Genomic DNA, 20,265 nt, shown 5'->3' with positions numbered 1-20,265 from the left:
GATGTCCCTATTCCATTTTTTTCAATCTACATTTCCCAATAAAGGACCAACAGGCTACCACTGAAGCATCAAGTCATTATTCATCAAGTCATAATCATTGTTGATCCCCCTTTTAACTTTTTTCACAGTTTTAACTAATTATCGGAAAGGTGACAGTATGCTCACTCTGATGCAGCAGTAGCAATTTGAAGATGCATATGTCCATGACACAGATATTGGTAAACAAAGTCCTTAAAGAAAACATAATGCAAGATTTGACCGCATGACATAATAGAAAAAATTCCAGCAAACTCAAAAAATATTGTAAGTAATAGAATTGTGGGTGGGAGTTGTGGGCCGTTTATTGATCCAATGACCTGCAGAGGATTTTAAGTAACTAAGACTTATCACCAACATTCATAAAAGAAATAGAACGCATGACAGGGTATATTCAACATCGTAGGATTATATGGGGCTTATTAAGAGTATGGCAGTCAGTAGGACCTTTGTACTCGTCGTGGCGGTCCAACCACTGCCACACTACGGGCCTGCCCGCAGGATTGCAACTTGGGCGGTCGTACCGCCACAGGACTGCTGCATCCGCCGGGGATCCAGGGTCCGGCGGCAGTCGCACAGCGTTCAGGGAGCTCCAATATGCTGGCGGTGCCGCTGCGGTACCTCCGAGCATATTATGAGTTACCTATCTGCCGCCCCTTTCATGGCGGTGAGGCCACAATGAAAAGGGTGGCATACAGTCAACAAAGGGGGCCCTAATAGGACCCCCGTGCCACTCCTAGGCCTGGGGGTGCATGCGGAGGGGGGTCCCCCGTGGATTTGCACCCCTAGATCCTGCACATTGTAGCATGCATGCCATACCATGCTGGAACGTGCAGTCTGCACTCGCACTGTGGCAGGCAGCATGTTAGCCTCTCCTATGAGCCTAACAGCCCACCGCTGCAGCACTGCCAGCCCGAACAGGATTAAACTTGTAATCCAGCGAGTGGGCACACCGCGGCTTTGGTGGTCCTTCAGCAGACTTTGCTGGCGCCGCTGGACGACTGTCAAAGTTGTAATAAGCCCCTAAGTAGGATCCCATGCTGGAGAATGAATGACAGTTCATAGGGCTATGAGGACATGCAATGGGGTATGTAGGTTTACTAGACACACTAGATAGGATTGGTATGTGCCAATTGATACTTGATCAGGTAGTAAATCAGCGACTGTATTAGGATAGATACAGGTCCTCATAGCAGATGTGGTGGGAATGATGTGTGATGTTGGAGGTGTGGTTGTAATGTGCCCAATTTTCTGGATCTACAGGGGGAATGTATTTAATGGCAGTGGCTAGGTTGAAGAAGTGTGGGACCTCTTAACTATTCACTAAATTCACAAACTAATTTTCTGTCTTCTGAAGGCAAGTTTGGGGATAGGATTCATCAACTAAAAAATGCTTATCAGTTTTAGAAAACCGAAATCTGAAGCCAAGACTACCCCAGAAGACATTTGTTGTACATACATGCAAACAAACCCCCCGATTCAGGCGGTAGTCTTAGAATAGAAGAAGACTCACGATTCATAATGTCAAAAATTGATTTATTTTAGGTATGTCCTGCCTACAACTGCTTCTGTTTCAACATTAGTCAAGGGAGAAATAAACTCCCACGATTTTTTCAGTATCTCCCTTCCTAGTTTGAAATGTTGGCATGCTTGGTTGTATTCAATCAAATGACGTTTAACAAAGAATTTATTGTTTCACTATATAGAAAGTGATATTTCTGACAGAATGTTCAATGTTATGTGGAGCTCTATGTGCGTTTGGTGTGGCAAAGGTCTCACTGTTTCCGTGTAAGCACTGACTGCTTTGTGCCCATACAACTCATGATTATTTAGTGTATGCATATTCCTATGCTCCCTTCCACCTTGAGGCAGGGTTGGGCTAGAAAAGTAAATAAAGCAAACACAAAAGTGAATGTCATCTTTAGGCATCTTTAGGAGGTAATGATTTGCCCAAATTGAATGGAGTATTGAGAAGTACAGAGTACAGCGGTTGGAAAGAAGAAAACGAAGACCAAAGCACAAGGAACACCACCTACTATGCCAGATAATAATTTAACTTCATGCCTCTACACCTAGCAGCAGGCTTGGGTCCTGGTTTATCATGCGACAGCCATTTAGAATTGTACTTTGAATGCAAAAATGCTTTCTCTTTTGCTTCTGTGTCTTTGCTATTGCTTTGCTGCTTGTTATGACATGTCCTGAGTGACTGCCATTTTCTCACACTGAGATCTTTCAGGTGGAGTCCTAAACGACTGGGTGAGCTTCGCCATGAATTCTAAGGTGTTCAGGCTGCACCCCCGAAGAGGGGAGCTGGAGGTGCTGATGGACGGCACCTACCTCATCTATAGTCAGGTAGAAGTGAGTACGGTCTTGGGCCTAACTCCTCTTTTCCCTATCTTGAAGGTAAAACCATTCCCAGCCGGTTGTGGGTCCTTGCAGCCGTCGCTGGCAGAGATCGTAAGCCTGCAGAGTATGATGAATGCTTGAGCTGTTTATATTTTGTGCGATGAGATTTGTGTTTTTGATGTTTTTCCTAATACAAGAAAAAGGGGTTGCAGCTTCTTTCTAATAACTCTTTGGTTTCAACAGTAGCTGAACTGTCAAATCAGTTGAACTTGATCTTATCGGTCCCATTACACCCATATACCTACCCCCTCGCAGGCGTCTTCCTTGTAAAGACAAGGTGCTATAATATTTGATTGACTTTAGAATAGTTTTACCACCTTCAAAGAGTAATATTACAGTAGTGTAACCCTCGGAATAACAATAATCCACAGTGTCTCTTTCTTTAGTAGGCTTGTGAGCTAGAGTCGGGGATTCTGCGAAACAAAAGCCCGCAGTTTCACATGGCAACTTAAACAATTGTTACAAAACAGGCAGAGGTACTGACAAAAACAAATTTAAATGCCAGTAAAATTCACTGACATCAACTCAAAACAGATCCTTCAAATGGAAGTGGTAGTTCTATTTTTAAACAGGAACACCGTTGTAGAAGAGCAGCTTGACACCTCAGAAACACGAAGGGCGATAAGAGGCTTTGCTACAAATGATAGGCAGGGGAGGAGATGTGCATGTCATGTAAAGGTACTTGTAAATGGATAGTGATGGAAGGATGACGTAGAGATCCACTACATTACCCAAGTGTATGCCACAATTAATATTACAATTCCTTCCTTGTTTCCTGAAGCACTTACACAGACACCAGAAGCTTCTATGCGCTATTTTCTGTCTTCAAACGTCATTTCAAATGCGCCAATTAACCAGAAGAAAATTGTTGCAGTCTTCGTTCTTTCGATCCAGCCCTAAAATAAGCACTGACTTGACAAACTCAGTACTTTTCTCTTCCGTTGTCAGTTAGAAGTCAGACATATTGCTTTGCCAATGCTAAGCCTCTATAATGTACGTCAAATTATATCTATGAGGCGGTAAAGGAATGGGCTCAAGGAGGTGTCGATGGGAAATGTGAGTGCTGTGATCGTGCCAGCAGGTAGTCATGCTGGGAGAGATATGGGCAGGAAGGGCTAAGGAGAAGATGTGCAAGAAGTGAGTGGTGCGGGCAGAGAGACTGCTGTTGAAAGATGAATGTCTGGGAGAGGTACAGGTGAAAGAGACTGGGGCAGGAGCGATAGGCACAGGTGCAGGCAGGCAGGGTTGTGGCTGGGATGCATAGGGGCTGGGAGAGGCTTGGCTTTGGGTTCAGGTTGTGATCCATGCACTTGTAAACCTCAAGAAATACGACAAATACCAACAAGTCTTGATGTAGCTGAAACAACAGAAACTGTTGTTTCTACATAAGGAAAACTCACGCACCCACTTATTTGTGGCAATCTTCATCATTGGTAACCTTACCCAGTCCTTGTAAGCAACAGCGGCCACCCTATTAGGGCAAAGGAGCATCGCCCCCACCCCTTCTGCCAGTGCAGCAAATGTGAAAAAATATGGCAATAAAATAAATTGCCATTTAGTTTTCACTGCTCCCAGCCCGAGCAGTGTTTAGGGTTGGGCCTGTTGCTGACTGGCAGCAGGGGATTGGTGCTCACTCCACCAGTTTACACTGCACATGTCATTTTGGCCAGCTGTGTTGCGATGCCCTGCCTAACGTGCAGTGTAAACCTCTCCACATAGCTGTTTAAGACAGCTAGGTGGAGAGCAAGCACAAGCCCCCTGTGTCTGCTGGAGGTTCAAGGCAGTCCGCTCCAGCCAATCCGGGCGCTGCGCTCATGTTGCTATTCAGCAGCATGAGAGCAGCGTTTAGATCTGGGGAGGGTTGGCTGAGGTTCTAGAAGTTTTCGAGATGGCGAGGGAGCATTGGTAAGTATGTTTTTAACTTTTATTTTTTGGCCCACTGACAGGCACTGTGAGAAACTTGCATTGCCTTCAGCCTTAATTCCAAAGCTTGTTATAAAATCTGTTAGCGAGCCATGATTGAGAGCTTTGGAACATGTGTCTAAAGGCATTGTGATTTATCACAGTGCCTGCTACTGGGTTTACCACTGGCTTGACGACTCTCCACCTTGGAAGGTCACTGACCGCTACTGCTGATGAGATCATACTGACAGGAAGGTCTTGTCCTCTGATTGAGAGAGTTCTTTATGAGAGGTTTACGTGGTAAAATTACTTTAGGGTAAACTAAAACAATTTTTTTTCATTAAGGTTACCCTACATAAGATTAAAGAAAATGGAGAAAATTGTATACGGGTATCCTTGCAGCCCGACTTGCCCCGCACTTGCTGGGACTCATAGACCCGGACCAGGCGGGCTTCATTCCTGAACGTCAGACGGTAGATAATACCAAACGCGTCATCCACTTGATAGAAAAGGCCTCCCGGTCGCAGGGGGAAAGAATGCTGCTAGCAGTGGACGCCGAAAAGGCATTCGACCGGGTTCGTTGGCCCTATCTGGAAATGGTCATGGCAAAGGTAGGGGTTGGGGAGAAGTTCCGTAACTTCATCTTTAATTGTTATAAGTCCCCCACTGCCGTGGTCCGGGTTAATGGCTATAGTTCAACCAGTTTCGATATTGAGAGAGGCACAAGACAGGGGTGCCCACTGTCACCTCTCTTATTTGCCCTGTACATGGAGTCACTTGCTCAGAGATTCCGACAGAACCGAGAAGCGACAGGGATAAAGTTTGGCGGCTGCACGCACACCATCAGTCTCTATGCAGACGATATCTTGATCTCTTTGGAAAACCCACGTACCGTCCTACCAGCCTGTATGGCGGAGCTAGACGCCTTTGCTGTGGTGGCTGGGTTCAAGATGAATACTGATAAATCGATCGCCTTAGATCTGTCCTGTCCCCCCCCCACACGAGCTTATTTACAGGGCCTTTTCCCCATTCGGTGGGCGTCTGACACGGTCCCCTACCTGGGGATACAATTGGCACCCACGCTTGCCGCCATTACTGTGGCGAATTATTCGGCTCTCAGAGGGAGGATCCAGGAGGAGGTCGGTCGTTAAAAACATTTTCCACTTTCCTGGCTGGGCCGAATCGCGACGGTCAAAATTACCATCCTACCACAAATTCTCTATCTCTTCCAGGCCCTACCACTGCGGCCGCCCACAGGATGGATTCGGCAAACACAGGCTGACCTCGCCCAGTTTATCTGGCTGGGCCGGAAACCCCAACTAAAGAGGGCATTGGCATGCTGACCCCGGAGGCGGGGGTTTGGGGATCCCAGACCTGCATAAATATTACCAGGCGGCGCAGTTGCGCTATCTGGTGGAATGGAGTAAATGGGAATCAGAGAAGCACTGGCTCTTTCAGGACCAGGCTGTAGCTGGACGCCTGTTACAGGAAATCCCCTTCTTCCAAAGCCCCATAGACCTGCAATCCTTTACGCCTCGTACATCTCCCGGGTTCCCCTGGAGGTCTGGGATGCCACCAGTGTTGCCTATGATCTTACTACTTTCCCCTCACCACTCACACCGATAGTGGATAGCCCATACTTCACTCCGGGTACCGGAGAAGAAACCTTTAGGCATTGGCGCCCGGCGGGATGCCGATGCCTGTGCCACATATATGGCGCAGAGTGGGTACTCCCCTTCACACTTTTTAAACAAGAATATGGCTTCCCCGAGAGAGAACGGATGCGATACCTTCAAGTCAGGCACTGGGCACTCCAGCCGCAGGTGAGGGAGACCGCAGACAGGCGGCTTTTGGCATATGAGCGGTGGCTGCTATCCCGCACCTCTGATGCCAAACTTATCTCTGACATCTACAAGATGCTGCAGACCCCGCCGACACACATTTACAACCCGGGTAGGGAACGCTGGGAGAGGGAACTAGGTAGAGCCCTGGGTCACAAAGAATGGGAGAAGATATCCTACAGAGCGCGCCACTCCGCATGCCACACTGGGCTCACAGAGACATTCACGAAAATAACCACGTACTGGTATTATACTCCGGAGCGGTTGCATGAGATGTACCGCAGTAAAGATAGGTTCTGCTGGAGAAGCTGTGGACAACCTAACACACGGTGTCCATCTCCAACCGTACTGGACACAAGTGCTTGACTATGTGGACAAACACTTCCAAACAGAATTGCCACGTTTCCCCGCATATGTCCTACTAAGGCTTACTAATCCACTGACATACCCCTTACGCTCCCGCAGGGGACGCCAAATAGCCATTGCACTAGGTTCAGCGGTGCAGAACATTCTTGCACATTGGCGCACCGCCACTATCCCCTCTACTACAGGCTGGCTACATCGGATGTGGCATGTGCTAGGTATGGAAAAACTATCACTCACCATGGCTGGAGACAGGGATAAGTATGAGGAGCTCTGGCAACCATTCCGTTCCTTAATACTCACGGAATTCAGAGAAATCACCTGTCCACGACACCTTCGACTGCACAGACTCATAGAGTAATCATAGCTGGAGAGACCTCGTGGGCGGGTGGGACGGGTCGGCGGGGGCGGTTATGAGCACTGGACCGGGAGGGGGGGGTTTTGGGGGGATGGATGAAAGGGGGGTGGGGGGAGGTTCCTTTGGGGGTTGTTGCAAACTGTGTTTTTGCATATTAATATGCTCTAATGCTCAGGTTGACCTTTGCTTGTGGCGTCGGGCCTTTCATGGGTCTGGTTGCCTTCATGTTGCCTTCTATCAGCACCTGACTGTATAGCACATGTTGGGATTGTCTCGATTTCTTATGCAATGTTTCAATAAAAAAGATTTAAACCTAAAGAAAATGGAGAGTGGATGTTTAATAAGTGGTAATGGCTCATACATATGTAGTTTTAGTAACCTGGATCCCTTTTAGCCAGTAACATCTTATTAAAGAAAACTCCCTCAGTCAGTGGGCGAGACTGTCCTAGTAGTATATGTAGTCTTACCAGCCCGGGGTAAAATGACCAGTGATGAAGCATGCCACAAATCTAAGTGGGTGAGGTTTCCTTACCAAGAAACAACTCTTTCTCTTGGTAATCAGCTACATAGTTACTGGTGTTTATTGTTGTAGTCTTTGTGGTTTATTTTGTAGCAAAGGAGGTTGTGCGATCCACTTGATGCCCAGTGTGAGACGTGCAAAGAAGGAGTACTGTCAAGGAGAGGTACAGACAAGAAGAGTGACAGACAGGGTTGGTGTTGGCAAAGAGGGAGGTGAGAACTGGGGGGGATGCAAGCTAGGGGACGTAATGCAATGTCGTCTGCACTTCTATGGTCCTGTAAGTGTTAGGGTGAGTATTCGGTAAGGGTTAGGGCTAGGTTCAGGGGCCAGGCGTATAGTTCTATTGTGGTCATCGATATGTCAACATCGATGCCTGGAAGAGTCCAGGTAGAGTTGCAGTTAGTGAGTGACAATGGCAGAGGGAGGTACAGAGTGGACGAGTTGCAGGCTGGAGTGATGCGGGGAGTGGGGAAATGGGCCGGCGCAGGTGTGGGGATAGCCAGCGACAGCAAGGGAGGTGAAGGCAGGAGAAGTACGATCAGAGAGGTACAGTCTGGAAGATGCACAGCCTCGCAGGGTGCAGGCAAGTAAAAAGAGGAGCAGGGAGATCTAGAAACAGGAAGCTATACCGTCAAGAAGATGACAGTGCAGGGATTCAAGAGAGAGGTGTGTGCAGGAAGAAATATGGTCAAATATGCAGCCAGGCAAAGGTACAGGTATAGGAGGCACAAGCTTTGTGGGGGAAGAGCTGCAGACCTCTAGTTGTAGGTTGGGTGCAGGCTGGGCGAGGAGCTGGACGAGAGAAGTCTCTGCACTGAAAAGTACAGGCTGAGAGATGTTCAGGCATAGATTGATATGGGAAGGGAGAAGTGCAGGCTGGGTGCGGTGTGGACAGTGAGAGGATTATGAGAATGTTGACATGCGGGAAGTTATATGTAGGGGCATTGTGAGATGTGAGCTGAGAGAGATAGGGCCATGAAAAGTTATGTAGAAGTAGAGATCTGTCTGTGGAATGAGCTGAGAAAGGTGCAGACAGAGATGTGTGGATAGGGAGAGGTCAGTGACGGCTGGCGACATTTGAAAGCGGTGGGCGGGTGGACTGGCTCTGTGAGAAACCAGCAGTGCCGTTAGGCTCAATGCTCAGTGTTTATAATGCACCATGACTGAGAGCTCTGAAGTTGAGGCTGACGGCAACGTGAGTTTCTCTCGGTGCCCGTGCGTGGGTCAGAAAGGCGTTAAAACACCGAGCCAACTCAGGGAGCGTAAGATGAAATACAACGCATGCGATACATTAACGTTTTAAAGTTAAAATTACTCTGAAACGTTAATGCAATGCATGTCAGCAATTTAATCACTATTTATATTGCTTAAATATATAACTTACAAATTTAATATTAACTTACCCACTGCCTGCGTGTCCTCTAGTCCTCAGTCTTGTTTTCCAGTCCACCGAGCGTGGGGTCCCAGCACCAACTCCCATAGGCAGTCTAGAAGCTGTTCTTCTGCCTTTATACCAACCAGCATGAAAGAAGCACCAGGATTGTTGGAGCAGGCTGGCTCTGCTCTCCGTTTGGCACCGGGGGCATGTGCCTGCTGCCCATCTGGCTGTCTAAAGGGGTCAGGTGGGAGTTGTTTGAAGGCTGCAAGTTGGGCTGGCTGTCGCAAGATAGCGGGCCAAACTGACATGCAGACTTCAAACTGGAGTGACCACCACACACCACTCCTCCCTGCTGCCAGTCAGCAGCAATGGTCCGCCCCATCGTCACACTTAGCTCGAGCCGGCAACAGTAACAAATAAAATCGTAATAAAGTAAATGTATTACCATTTCATGTTTCACATTTGTTGTGCTTGTAAGGGTGCCTGGGGTTTGGGAAGGCTGTTCCACCCTAATGGAGAAGCCGCCGCTGGGAGAGGTGCTGTCACAGATAGATGCTGAATACTTGCAGGATGAGAGAGTTTTCGTCAAAGAGAAGTATGTGCAGGGAATGGTACAAGTAGCAAGACGGATGGGCAAGGAAGGCTACAGCTAGAACATTAGGGACAAACTGACGTGCAATAAAATGGGCAAACTCCGATGTGGTCACAAAAGAAAGGAACACTACATTGTTGTCTAAAGTTGAAATGTGCCACATATGTACAACATGATGGTTTCAAAGAATGCAAATCCCACTATGAATATTTGCATGTTAGGTGAACTATGAAAATGTGACACTCTTGGTTAAAACTAAAATATCAGATTTTGGTTGTTAGAACCCCTATGTACAAGCAGGTCTTGTTATCAAAACACTCTGCATGTGTGCCTGTTTTAAAATCATTGCCATAAATGTTCTTAGTTGAGACATTTCTGTTTACTCCAGCTTGTTGCAACAATAATATTATAATTGTACTTTTATTTAGCTTCTAATAGCATCTATAAGACACCGATACTGGAAAGATAAACTATGACTAACAGTTTTCTTCACAGTTGAAAACATGTTAACCTAATGTGAGACGTAGCATAAACACAGCCAAGGATTAATACCTCTGTTTGTGGGACCTAGGCAAAGGCTGTCATTCAATCAGAATAGCAGTGGAAAACAAATCAACACGAAAGGGGGTCAAGTGAATAGCACAACTACTTCATGCTCCATCAACCAAACCTACTGCGACAATAAAACCCTTGTCAAAATACTATGGACTTCCCAAGCAATGAGAAAGTATGAAATACATAAGTAAAGGAATGGTGGAACGGTGCTAACCTATAGCCCACTATCTCTCCCTTATGAAACTTCTTTAAAGCAGTGATGATGTGAGGTTTTCTACTATGAAATGTTGTGTAGATCCATATATAATAACCCTACTCAATTTCTTTAAGAGACAAACAAGGCAAATATGTAGTAAATACATCAGGTATTTTCATCACCTTTAGTTTAAACACTTTTGCTTTTACATGACTCTCGATAATGCCTTGCCTCATGATATGGCAAGTAAGTGTATCCCTTCCAAAAAATATCATGCAACCAAAGTTCATTAAATTGTATTGTTTACCAGAGAAATGTCGCTGGCACTTCCTATATTGTTTCTTAGCAAAACCGCTAAGGTGCGCTCTGGTATACCAGCAAACCTGATTTGCACCAGTAGAAGAGGTATATACTAGACACATTTATTCCACACTAAGAAGAGCATGTGTGCTAAAGTTTGTCCCTGATGCTACTCATTGAGGCAGTGAGCATGGTTTGTCAGATAGTTGGTGGCTGCTTGACCTAGTCTGAGAGCGGGTTGTGCAGCCGAGGTAATAGTAGTAGGTTAGGCCAGAGTTAGAGCGACAGTGGAAAGGAGAAGAGATGCACAGACCATTACTCTTGGAACACACAGCAAGCATTTGAAAATGGTAAAGGATTGAGTTGGGAGTCAGAGACCAGAGAATATCTCCAGATTTGGATCGTTCAAAGATTCACATGCTTGAATTATTCTGGCTGTTGAATTGGGAGTTCCAAGATAACTTTAAAATAGCATTATAAAGTTTAACTGGAGGGCTCTAAGCATTGCCACTTTAGAAGCTTGGTTGCTGTGTCTGAATCACAGATAGTTCCTGTTTTTGGATGTATGCATTCCTGTTGTATTTTCTAACTATGTAGGCAACCCTCTGTTTCTGTGAGTTTAGATGAGGAACAGAAAAGTCGAATTAGCCTTGTTGTGTGGAAGGCTACAGCTATATGCTGAGGATGCTCAAAAGGATTGTATTTATTACCTGTACCCTAATCATAGGTCTAAGGACTACAACATATGCAGGAAGGTCTCAATTAGCACTCTGAAATAACATGAAGGCAGCTTTCTCCTATGCCTGCTAAAGGCTAATGCTAAGGATATACTTCTTCCTTGAGGAGTGAGATAGTGCAGTAGCATCCCTCCAGCTTAAAAAGACACAAGAATTAAAGAATTCATATGTAAAACATAGTAACAGAGCTACCTCTATCGAAAATATGATTGTACTTCTAATGAATCAAAACAGTTCATAGACTCAATCTTCTATACTACTTAGTCTCCCAAAAAACAACACACAAAGGATCCAACAGACATTGAACACATAAGTCCAGTGACGCAACAGTAAGGAATTTAGCTGCCACCTAGGCTGCCATTTTGACTAAATGTTAAGAATCAGTCGGCCTATCTAAGGGACAGGAAAATACCTGTGTGAATAAGATCGGTTTCTCAAGTTCCTGTACGACATTATCGTCTCTCAGTTTTAGAGTCAACTGCTCAGAATATGTTTTTGACGCATGGGGCTGCCATCTTTCTGAGATCTTCATTTTTGCAAGGTCTTTATAAAGATATAGAATTCTTAAATATTGTTTCTTGATATGGTTTTCTGGGTTTAAAGGTGACCCTGGTAGTTGACAGTTGTTTTTCTCAAATTGAGTCACTTCCTAGTGCTGCTTGCTTAGCTTATCTGACCCTGTTCGTTAATTCATTGACTGGAACTTGAATTACATCTTCTCTGCTGTCGAAACATAGCTACACGGCAGAAAAATTGCTGCCTTCAACGGAGAAAGCTGATTAAATCAAGCACAGTTCAAGCTCCTGCAAAAGTGTCATGCGTTGCCATTGGTGATCTTTAGGAAATGCATGGATTCTTTGGTAGCCTTTCTTAGAAGACGGTACAAAAGGGGGTGGTGATGGACGGAGCATCTGAACCAATCTAACACTCACACCCAGTCAAAAGATCTGGGTTTAATCCATCACCGTTCTTTAGCCCACTCTGCCACCCCGGTTCAGACACGGCCATATGCCAATCAGTCTGACCCTGTGCCTCATGGGAACAGTCCAGCCCGAACTGTCAAGCCATGCCTTCCCTGGACCGGAAACAAGCTTCCTAGGACCGGTTTCTGGCATTTCAGCCGTCTTCAGCCAGGCTTGCTTGAATCCCCCTTTTGTACCACTTTCTTAGAAGACGAGCTCGGTATATCTTCCCTTACCTAGATGACTAACTGGTAAAGTGCATTCCAATTATCCACAGTATCCACAAAACCCTGGCTATGGGTGTTTGACAGCTTGGGCCCCTCTTTGAATGCTGAACATTTTTTGCTTATTTCGAATAAACGCATTCAGTTCCTCTGATCTGTTCAAGGTATAAACAGTGGAAATGCTTTCCCATCAGAGGCATTTATTGTTCTACTGCAGACTCTAGCCAAAGAGTTTCAAAAGCTACAGTTCGACTTAGTATACTTCATCAAGTCCCTCCTGGGAATGATTTCTTCCTGCAACCCTCATTCCTGTCTCCCACCTCATAATCTTGCCATTTTTAAGAAGAGCTGAATAAAAGAGGTGTAGGTTACATTTTCCTTCCATGACTGCATAAAGATGCTGCCAGAATGAAGGAGCATTCAGAAGAACCATAGAGCAGTGGGTCTTCATTTTGTGCAACAAAAGGCCATCACACGTGCATTACAATACTTCCTGTGTAGAATCAAAGGGTACTGGTATTGATTCAGACAGGCGCTATGATGTTGTATATGAACAAATAGAATGGAACTTTGTCACACCTACTCTACAGGAAAGCACAGCTGTCTTTGGACTGGCTCCTCCAGGACAAGACGTCACTGATATCTGAATACCTGCCATGCACATCCAACAAGTGAGCCAACACTCTGTCGAGGTTCTAGAGAGAATCACGATTGGGAACTGACCAGAACCACCTCAAATAAAATCTAGACCTAATTGCCACCAAGATCCTGGTTCTTCACCTGCAGGCAGCACAACCAGACGAGCTGTACAATGCGTTTTTGATTGTGTGATGAGACACTTTTTTTTTTCCACAACACATTTCATTAGAATTTCGGCCACAGCAGGGCCCAAGAGGGCCGTAATCACGTACGAAAAGTCTCTTGATGTATGACATGGCAGTTTTTCTTATGCTTATACCAAGCAGTAATGCAAACGCAGAAAGAAAAATATACATCAACAACTTAACCAATTGTCCCCTAACCCTCTAGTACTCCCCGCACCCACACAACCCGGAGCCTTCCATACACTTGAGTGATGAAGCAGAGTGTGTGTCCAGGCCAAATTCTCGAATTTCCAAATTTCCATCTCTAAGACTATGTCTGCGGGGGTACTGGGCTCGAGAATCAAACCCCGGTAGTCTGCCTATCACTGCCAGATTCTGGGGAGTTTCTGTGGACTTCCCCTTGCCTGAAATATAGGTGCCTCCAAACACTTGCAGAAATCCATTCCCTTCTTCCAAACACCCAACAAGGGTGGAAACTCGGCCTTCCAAAGTCGTGCGATATCTCTCTTGGCAATGGTGAGGCCAAGAAACAACAAGTGGCGTTTATACCTGTTGCCCCCATCCCCTCAGTCCTATGTAATAGAACTAGTTTTGGGGACATGGGAATATCCCAACCCAGGACCTCAGCCAGGCATGCAACGACCCCCCTCCAAAACCGAGCAAGAGCTCTACAAACCCACACTGTAGGCAAAAAGGTACCATCATCACAACATTGCAAGCAAACAGGAGAATTAACAAGACCCATTCTCCACAAATTATGTCTGGTAAATTATGCGCGATGTAGATATTTAAACAATCACAGGCGAAAGGATATCGTAGCCCCGCGCAGAGACCCAAAGGCCTCCGTCAACTTATCATGATCAATCGTTTCCAGATTCTCTTTTCATACCGCACGGAGGGCATCAATAGTGGTGGCGCTATTTGTGATTAAAGATTGGTAGATCTTGGTTATTTTATGACCCCCAAGGCCCCCCATTAGGAGTTTAACCTCTGGGGGGTTAAGATCTGGAAGGGCCGAAAGATTATTGACATATGGTGTTAGGGCTTGACAAAATTGTAGATACTTAAAACAAATTGGCTACGGGGCATTAAGAATTCAGATTGGAGTTCCTTGAATGATTTAAGGATAAGACCTTGCATCACATCTCCTAAATAAGAGATGCCAATGTGGTCTTATTCCCGAAAGCCTGGCACACTCGCCACTTGGGAAATAAGTCTATTCTGCCTCAACACAGTCCTACCACCCATCCTGCAAAGAGAAAGCCTCCACACCAGTATCACTGCACGTGTTGCTGGGGGAAGAGACCTCACATTTGATCTATTATATAAATACTCGTGAAGAGATAGATCTCCCATCACCCAACATTCAACTGCATATGCTGGTTTGTCTCTGGGGCTGTACCACCATTCATTAAGCATCTGTAGGTGTCAAGCTGCATGATAAGCCTGAACGTCAGCTGCAGCCATACCGCCACAATATGTATAGTGAAAACATGTTCACAGAGCCACTCGGAAGGCACCACCTCCCCACAGAAACTGGCCCAGCAGCGCATTAATCTGCTGAAACAACACAGGAGGAATCGGGTTGGGGTAGTTCTGTAGTTGCTAGAAGAGGCAGGGGAGGAATACCATTTTGAAGATGGCAGAGCTGCCATATAGGGATTGGGGCTATTGAGACCTTGACCTAACCTTTGTCCTCACCCACTCCGTCAGGGGCTCAGATTGCGGTCCCAGGAAATCGACAGGCTGTGGGACAGGAAGACACCGAAGTACTGCAGGCCGTCCACTTCAATGGGTAATCTCCCATCAACCCGCGCAGCGTCCACAAAATCGACTTACCGACATTCATGTATAGTCGCAAAGTTTCCCCAAACACCTGCATTATACATATCCTGGAGACAGATCTATGGGGATCTGTAAGGAAGAATTATACATCATCTGTGTATAGCTCGATGCAGTCCGATACCTCCCGCGACCATGCGAAGCCCCGGACTAAAGCGTCTATTCTAACCCATACGGCCAATGGCCTCATGGCCAAGGCAAATAGGAGGAGACAAGGGGCATCCCTGCCTAGTAGTCTTATCGGGAAGGGGACGAGAGCGATCCCGCTGCGTGCATGGAAGCTGTTGGGTCTGTGTAGAGTAAGTGGATGTAAGAGCAAAGACGGGAGACCATATTAAGGTGTAGAAGGAGTGCAAATAAATAGGTCCAGCTAACGGAATTGAACGCCTTATCTGTATTTGTCAAGAGGAAGGCAGCCAGGCTCCCCAGGCGATCTACCGTTGCGATGGCATTATAAGCTCGACGAATGTTGTGATGCATGTCACAGTGAGGCATGAAGCCAGCCTGGTTCGCGTGTACCAGTCCCGCCATGTGGAGCATCAGTCTATTAGCTAGAGCCTTTGCCAACAACTTAGCTTCTATATTTTAGAGTGAAATTGTACGATATGAGGAGTGGATCTCTGGGGGACAACCAGGCTTGGGAAACACCACAAGCTCAGTGTGTTGTCAGTCCAAGTCAAGTCAAGTCATAGAATTTATATAGCGCACTACATACCCAGAGGGTCTCAAGGCGCTTAGGAGGGGAGGAGGATTACTTGTCAAATATCCACGTTTTAAGTTGCTTTCTGAATGCTAGGTGGTTCTGGGTAAGGCGAAGGTAAGCGGGGAGTGAGTTCCATGTTTTAGCAGCCAGGTATGAGAAGGATCTGCCTCCCATGGTGGTCTTGTTGATGCGAGGTTCCGTGGCGAGGGCTTGGCTGGAAGATCGTAGTTGGCGGGAGGGGGTGTAGAAGGACAGTCGTGAGTTGAGGCATTCTGGTCCGATGTCGTAGAGTGATTTGTGTGCGTGGGTTAGCAGTCGGAAAGTGATCCTCTTATTGACGGGTAGCCAATGGAGGTCTTTAAGGTGACCAGAGATGTGTTCGTTGCGTGGGATGTCTAATATGATCCTGGCTGAGGCGTTTTGGATTCGTTGGAGTTTCTTCTGGAGTTTAGCGGTAGTGCCTGCGTAGTCCAGAAGCATACGAGTTTCCTTCAGGGTGGCCTGAATCGCATCTAGGTAATGTCTACCCAGCAATAGCATATACGCTCTGTATGGGAAGCCTCTAGCGGCTCCCTAGCCTCTGACAACAATGCCTTTTGGGGCAGATCAGCTAAACACGTTGCTATCTATGCATTGGTCAAGGCTTCTCTATTAGTATGTAGGGCTCTATAAAAGCCGGCAAAGCTATTGGGCACTGCTTCTGGTTTGGTCAGCACTGCGCCCCGCTCATCGCAAATCCCAGGGACCTGAACTCACCTCAAAGTATTCTGACACAGCTGGTGTAATAATCTCCCAGATGTATCTCCCCAGTAATACATCCTGCTTTGAGAGGTCAACCGCGGGCACCTTGCATCCTCTTACAGCACCTCCAGGTATTGTTGTTGAGCAAGGCCCAACTGTTGTAGCACATGTCCCTCCACCACCTCCCCCCCACTGCACCTGATCTATGATTCGGGCTTCAATCTGTGATCATTTGTGCAGGTGCTGTTTGCGCGCAGCAGAGCAGAAACTAATATCTACCCCTTGTATAGAGGGCTTCATTGCCTCCCATAGAATGCCCCTAGAGGAGGTCGTCGCCTCGTTGAGGAAGGCATACTCTGTCACAGTGCACTATGTGTGTGTTTATACAGTCGGTTTCTCAAGTGCCAGGGATAAAGTCCCAGCGAAGCGGGGGTCCACCAAAATCCATAATGCTACTGGGGAGTGATCAGAGAGCCCCCTGGGTGGTATCTTCACTTCAGACACTCTGTGTGCATGACCCATCGGCACAAATGCGTAATCAAGCTGAGAGAATGATCCATGTGCTGAAGAATAGAAAGTATAGCCTGCCTCGGTGGGGTAATGAGCCCTTCACATATCCGTCCAGCCCACTACGTGTACTACGTGTACCAGGGATCTTAGGCGGGATTCCCGCACCTCCCCACTCTCTCGCTAAGACACAACCAATAAAATAGATTCCTTATGAACTGTCCCCTTCGCAAAAACAAACCTCCCCTGTGTATCCCTCCCTGGTCTTCAAGGGTTGGAAGGAAACCCTGCAGTCCATAAGGATAGCCACTCCTTGAGAACTCCTTGTGAATCCTGAGTGAAAGGGGTGTACGTAGCCAAACGCAGGCCAAACAGGGAGCCTTAGACTCCAGGAGTTGTCTCCTGCAATAACAATACATCAGCCTGCAGACGTTTAGCCTGCAGGCTAAACGTCATGAATTATGGAGCACACACAGGCGGGCCGGGAATAAAAGCATGCAGGAAATTTTTAGATCCCTAATTTTCCACTGTAAAGCACTGGCACTGCTGATGAACCATTCTGTTATAACCTGGAAAGATCATGAAACTCTGGGATTTATGTGGCGGATTTTCCTGGGATCTTGCTGATTTGAGGATGGTGTCGCTATCCTGGAAGTTTAGGATCCTTGGAATGATAGGGTGAGGCCAAGCGCCAGATGGGGGCTTCTTCACCAAAGTTCTGTGGACTCATTCAATGATAAAGCATGGAGAGAGAGCATTCATTGGTATCCACTTAGAAATCCAGAGGGTGAGAAATGTATCCATGTCCTCTCCTTCACAGCCCTCTCGAAAGCCCAAAAAGCAGAGGTTATTTCTATGGGTCTGCCCTTCGGCTTCCTCCACACGTGCCGCCAATACCTTGGTCAATGTCTCTAGGGACATAACTTTCTTTATTAACTGTGTAGTAACTATATCTTCCATGCCAGAGACCTGAGTTTCAGCTTCCGTTATTTGCTCCACTGGATTGTGTAGATCCTCGCGCAGGAGCATTACATCCGACCCTACCGCACCTATCTTGGCATCCAGCATGTCTCTGGATTGAGTAATGGCGACCAACAGAGCAGCATTATCAGGCAAAGCGCTTGGGGAGCCACCGGCTTCTGATTTTGCTGCACCAGACTCAGGATAGCGGTCCATTGTTCCATGTTTGGAAGGAGGCCCCAGGGGTTTAACTCTGGTCATCCTTAATGCTCTGTGCACCAGTGGCCTTCAGTAGGGGTTCTAAATGGCCATTGCCCCTCCGTCGTCTGAGCCGTCTAGAATCGTTAGTCTCTAATAATGGTAGGAGCTGCCAAGAACATGTGGCCCCCACCAATCCAGGAGGCTCTCAGCCAGCCAGCTGACCCCAGGGAGGAAAGGAGCGGTAATCGTCCCTAGCAGTATATGGTGTTGATTGGGGGCCCCCCCTCGACCGCAAGCTGCACCGGGACCTGGCCCGACTGCCTCTGCAGACGGACCCTCGATTCTCCAGACCTCTGCAACAGGGTGTGCTCATGTGTCTGCTCCACACCGCAAGTGTCCAGCAGTGTCGCCAAAGACGTGCTCCGACTCCCGCCCAGGCGATCGAGCCAATATGGTGGCCGGCCACAGTTGTGCCTGCAAGATTCCTCGGAACGCAGCATGGCCACCTTCCAGCCCTGTCACTGTGGGGTCCCGCGGCACTGCACGGAGCTGGGCTGGCGATCACTGTCAGGCAGACAAGCCCATGCCCGAGGCCCCTGAAGATTCAACTCCATCCCCGTGGCCCCACACGCCCGCCGATGTCCACCAGGCCCAAGGCCACACAGCCTGGCGGCTCAGGGTCTGCATTCGGGTGCTGCGCAACTGCTCTCCTCTTTCCCACAGCAACTACCAAATTTTGCATTACGGCCCAGCATCAACAAGCCTTTCAACTTATCAGCCTGAGTCATAAACACAATTAGCTTGACACACACACTGCATTTTGTAGTACATAAAGTAGTACTACAGTAATACTAAATGCAATTCAAAAACCTACGAGTAGAAATCACCTCTACCTCGCCTATATTTTCTATGGGGAGATTTCTGCACTTTTAAGTTTACAATGTAGTGATAAATGTGCTGTTGATCAGGAAATACCACCTACTAGATGGGAGAGGTTTAGGAAGGGATAAAGAGGGACATTCCAATACAAACACCAACTCAGAAAAGAGTATGACCATTCCTATTCACAGACCACCCTTATAAAACTACTACTTCCCTGAAGGTGACAAAAAAGTAATAAATGTCCAAAAGCCCAGCTGTGGAGTAATATAGCGCCACTCAAGGGCACTCATACATACTGAAACATACTCCCATAGAAATAATAGAGGCAGGGACTTGATACTACACCGCATAGTCAAGAATGTTAAAATAATATTATTTAGACTTTTACAATTGTTTGTGTGTGTGTATAGCATTTCAAATTAAGCAAATCTAATAACTATTTTATTATTTTCAATCCATCAGTTCACTGGTTTACAAATAAATATAATTTTTAAACTTGTATTGTAAACCAAAATCGAATTCCCTTTATCAAACACAACTTTTAATTACATTTACTAAATTGTTATTGGCATTAAACTTGCTAGGTAGTGTGTTTTATTTTATTTTGCTTAAAATATAATATTTATAAGAAAAGTAATATATTCAATTAATTTAATTATTTGGTCAAGATTTATTTTGAAGAGGTAATGTGATCTAACATTTTATTTTATTAGTAGAATAAAAGAATAATATATACTTTTTTTTAAATGTTATGTGAATCTGTAAAGCATGGCTAATCAACAGTGAGGGTATCCAGGCCCTGAGTAGGGCAGGCCTTAGGGGAGGGTAAGATCATGCCTGTTTCATCTGCAAGAACCACGTCTTGAGGATCCTTTTGAAGTTCTGATCGAGAGAGTGGTTCTGAGGCATTTCTGGACGTTTTTCCAGGTCTTGAATGCAAGATATGAGACGGAGCGTATTCTGCTTCTAGTCTTTAAGGGAGGTGTGCTCTTGCCTGGGACGCAGATCAGAGGTGTCCGATGGGTTGGTTGAGGCGGCGATTGAGGTAAGAGAGCTTTGTAGGCATGGGTGAGTAGCTTGAACGTACATCTTTCCTGGACTGGGAGCCAGTGGAGATTGTTGAGGTGTGATGAGATGTGGACATTTCACGGGATGTTCAGGATGAGTCTGGTGGCGACGCTGTGGGTGGTTTGGAGTTGATGTAGGACATGGGCTGGGATTCCGAGATAGTGTGT

General features: G+C 46.5%; 1 protein-coding gene across 14 annotated transcripts in view; it reads left to right on the top strand.

Annotated features, from left to right (window-relative positions):
* The window catches only part of EDA (ectodysplasin A), a 1,521,038-nt gene that overhangs the window by 1,263,192 nt on the left and 237,581 nt on the right, over positions 1 to 20,265 (top strand). For 4 of the 14 annotated variants that reach the window (XR_013594045.1, XM_078640155.1, XM_078640159.1 and 1 more), the window contains one exon: positions 2,264 to 2,394. The exons of 1 other annotated variant lie outside the window; for it this stretch is intronic. Coding sequence is in view for 7 of the 13 variants with exons in the window: in XM_078640155.1 (XP_078496281.1) it covers positions 2,264 to 2,394 (131 nt within the window). In the remaining 6 variants the exon portion in view is untranslated. Of the gene's footprint in view, positions 1 to 2,263; positions 2,395 to 20,265 lie in introns of those variants that run through there. 9 more of the 14 variants (XR_013594046.1, XM_078640160.1, XM_078640156.1 and 6 more) reach the window with 6 other exon arrangements.

This window comes from Lissotriton helveticus, chromosome 4_2, assembly GCF_964261635.1.
Source record: "Lissotriton helveticus chromosome 4_2, aLisHel1.1, whole genome shotgun sequence".
In the NCBI taxonomy this organism is placed as follows: Eukaryota; Metazoa; Chordata; class Amphibia; order Caudata; family Salamandridae; genus Lissotriton; species Lissotriton helveticus.
The sequence above is the reverse complement of the archived record's forward strand: the minus strand, read 5'-3'. Positions and strand labels throughout refer to the sequence as shown.